The 3,191-nt window shown below is 47.2% G+C and overlaps 1 protein-coding gene across 1 annotated transcript; it reads right to left on the bottom strand.

Annotated features, from left to right (window-relative positions):
* Nucleotides 1-721: 721 nt before the first annotated feature.
* Nucleotides 722-951, bottom strand: Pmar_PMAR000514 (hypothetical protein; the record flags this gene model as incomplete). The annotated part of the gene is made up of 2 exons (XM_002775030.1): nucleotides 722-763; nucleotides 817-951. 2 exons carry the CDS (start codon nucleotides 949-951, stop codon nucleotides 722-724), a joined length of 177 nt encoding a protein of 58 aa, XP_002775076.1.
* Nucleotides 952-3,191: the final 2,240 nt, after the last annotated feature.

Here is a 3,191-nt window from a genome sequence, read left to right as displayed (position 1 = left end):
CCCCTATGGTTGTTGCAAGCCGGTCCCAAGGCCGTATAAGTTGGCATGGAAACATCCAACGAAAGTGGGAGGGACCCTGGGCGAGGGTAGCTTCCTTGGCTAGAGTACTTCGCTATAGAGCTAGTCTAATAAACAAAATATATCGATCCCCGAACACGACGACGTCGGGCGGGTTGATTAGGGTGGAAGCCGGCACTAACTCTGAAGGGTGCAAGTGGCAGACGAATGTGGGTTCGACCTGAACAATCTGAAGCCCTACATCGGATGTAGTACATCTTACAGAGCGTCAAAAAAGGTGAAGGTGAGAGGTGTCACGAAATGGATAAGGAAGAGAATAATGAAGCGAGAGAAGCGTCTGAAAGGAACACGGAGGGAAGATTTAAGGGCGGAATCAAAAAAGTCGCTAATAAAGAGAAAATCAAAATTGAGATTTGAAATGTTAACACTATGAGCACAAGCGGGAGTGTCAGCCCTATGACGGAAGATCTCCTGGATAAAAAGGTCTCTCGCTTTGCAGGTTTCATTGAGTAAACAAAACACCCAACAATCGCACTGTCGAAGTACGATAGTAAGCGAATGTAGTAAATCACAGCTCCTCCAATACAGTAATGACTAATACGTCATACAACTAGCGCTAAGAGACAGCGTAAACAAGACGCAAGACGACAATAACACAATCATATAAAATCAGGTATCATTATCTTGCTGCCCTTGCGATTCTTCACTTCATGCCGAAACTGGCACACTCCCGGCCGGCGCAGACCTCAAATTGAAAACACTTTCGTTCACAATCTTACCATTAGACATCAATCTCACCTTTCGGATGCTGTCGTTCGGTTTATCAACAATCTCAACTTCCTCCCAACCGGTGTTGAGTTTACCATAAGGACCTGGAGTTGGCCTCCAACGGAAGGCACGAGGGCTCTTAACGAGAACCCTACCCGCAGGCATTGCCTCTTTGTCCGCGATACAAGCCTCTCACGAGTCTCTCGTCTACGAATCCACCGAATATCGGCAAGCTTTCGCAAAGCTACGAGTCTACCTTCGGTAACCTTATCAAAGTGGTCATTGGCAGTAACTTCATCCCACCACGAGGGTGGTTCCAACCCATCAAACACCGCCTTCTTAATAGATTCGGCTTCACTCATCGCTGAAGAGTCATCAATTTTACGACCATGCGATCGGCAGATGAGTGTAGGAGTGGGTGGGCTTTCACTAATGAAAGGTGTGTTATTACATACCCAGATAGCCCGATATAGGAGCTGAACAGACTCCTCCTCCGAAGGCAGCGACTTCGTCTTATTAGAAATGTCCCACAGAGCTCCCCTCAACAGTGAATCATCACACATCCCGATGCGGACGCTCACCCCATGCTCGTAGTTTCTCTCCACGTGGAGGAGTAGAAACAACAAGGAAAGCCAACGCCTTACCCAGTGATAAAACTTCCGGCACTGAGAGTCCTTGATCAACAACAAGTAGCCGAATCGGACCTCCTTCAGTAATTATCTGCCTCAACAGTCTCGCTCCAGAATAGCCTGTTTTATCATGACTCACCATAGCCTTGAAAAGTCTGCTGGCGTGGCAGCATGGAGTAAAGCAATACAGCTTCTGTTGAGAGGAGTCGGTTGAGCTTCGAGACACCTCATAGGGTCCAGTCACGTCATAATAAGCGACAGCAAAAGGACCGAACTGAGCAGAGCAAGCTGGGGGTCGTGAAGGTACCAAGCATGGAAGTTTTCGGTGAGGAGTACAGACAGAAAGCCTATGAACGAAGTTCCTTCAAGGGAGCTCACGGCAGGCTTCCCATTCATATGCTACATAGCGCTGGAGTACTGAGAGCCGAATTCCACTCATCATTCCGCATGAGATACGAAAACGATGCAATGAGATGAATTGCGAGAGCCAGTTGTAGTTTCTCTGAAAGAATGATTTTTGCCAGTGCTAAATCGCATGCTGGTGAAGTGGGATTTCTTCACATTTCGTGCTCATCTTGTCCCCGGGATTTTCAGTTGCGTCTCCACTTATAGAGGCTTCTTATCCACGGAGCTTTCATCAACCTTCGCGTTACGCCTGCGAATGAAAAAACGCGAAAATAACCTCAAGGGGAGGCGATTGATCGGCCTGTTGCGCTTCTCTGCCCCTAATTTGCCGGGCGTGCGACCCGGCGGTCCACCACTACGTCCCATAAAACGGTGTGCAAAGAAAGCTGCACGAGATCTCTCAGTTCAAGTGGCACGTAGTACAGCCTAAGTTCGATGCTTAGCCTCTTCTAGAGAGAGATAAAGCGAACATCTTCTTGAGATAAAGCAAACATTCGACCCGCAAAATCCAGAATCGACCGCAATCGACTGACAACGCAACAATAGTCGGTGAGATAAACTCCCACAATAGGTTCAGTGAAGACGTGTCAGTGACGAGGGGTACGTAAAATGTATCCCGAACGGTCTTGAAGACAGATGACCACGATTAGCTCTATATAAATATAGGATGATAAAAACACCAGAAATCTACCAGAAACCCGTTATACTGGGACTCAATGACCTAGTATAATGGTTAGGTCGATTCCAGTGGACGGCCTGATGCCCGAGGACCTGATCCAACACAACCACCATGGGAGCTGGAGTCGAGTCCCGGCAGTTTGCATACTACGGATACTCAACCACCATACGAGTACGAATTAGCCCGACAGAAACGATGGTAGTACTGTCGTACTGTCGTACTATCAAAGTAGGAAGTACCCCTCCCCGAGACGATCCCAAGTTTTATATTTTTCTCCTCCCATACCTACCCACGACAAAAATAATATAATATAACAAATCGCCGGAAGGATGACGACGTTCTCCCGACCCCATAATTGCTACAGCAAACCTACAATAAGAGCTTCTATGTTACTATGATAGTAATACTATCCACTGCCAAGTGGCAAAAAGCGTGCAGAATAGGGACAGGAGATTCGTGCATCTTGCAAGAATAGTGACCAGCCTCGAAGAATATAGTGATGTTTGTCGCGTGCGATAAGGTGCCCCGGGCACTGCCTCCCAACGGGTACTTTATGCCCCCCCCAGAATATGCATTTTTATTGTATATTCGACTTTGAGGCGTTTTAGCAGATTACGATGATGACAGATTGTTCTCAAGCGAGTTGATGGTAGTAGTAGCGTTTCTGAGTTTCATTCATTCAATGACCCAAT

The sequence above is a fragment of the Perkinsus marinus genome (genome assembly GCF_000006405.1).
Source record: "Perkinsus marinus ATCC 50983 genomic scaffold scf_1104296956922, whole genome shotgun sequence".
In the NCBI taxonomy this organism is placed as follows: domain Eukaryota; phylum Perkinsozoa; order Perkinsida; family Perkinsidae; genus Perkinsus; species Perkinsus marinus.
The sequence above is the reverse complement of the archived record's forward strand: the minus strand, read 5'-3'. Positions and strand labels throughout refer to the sequence as shown.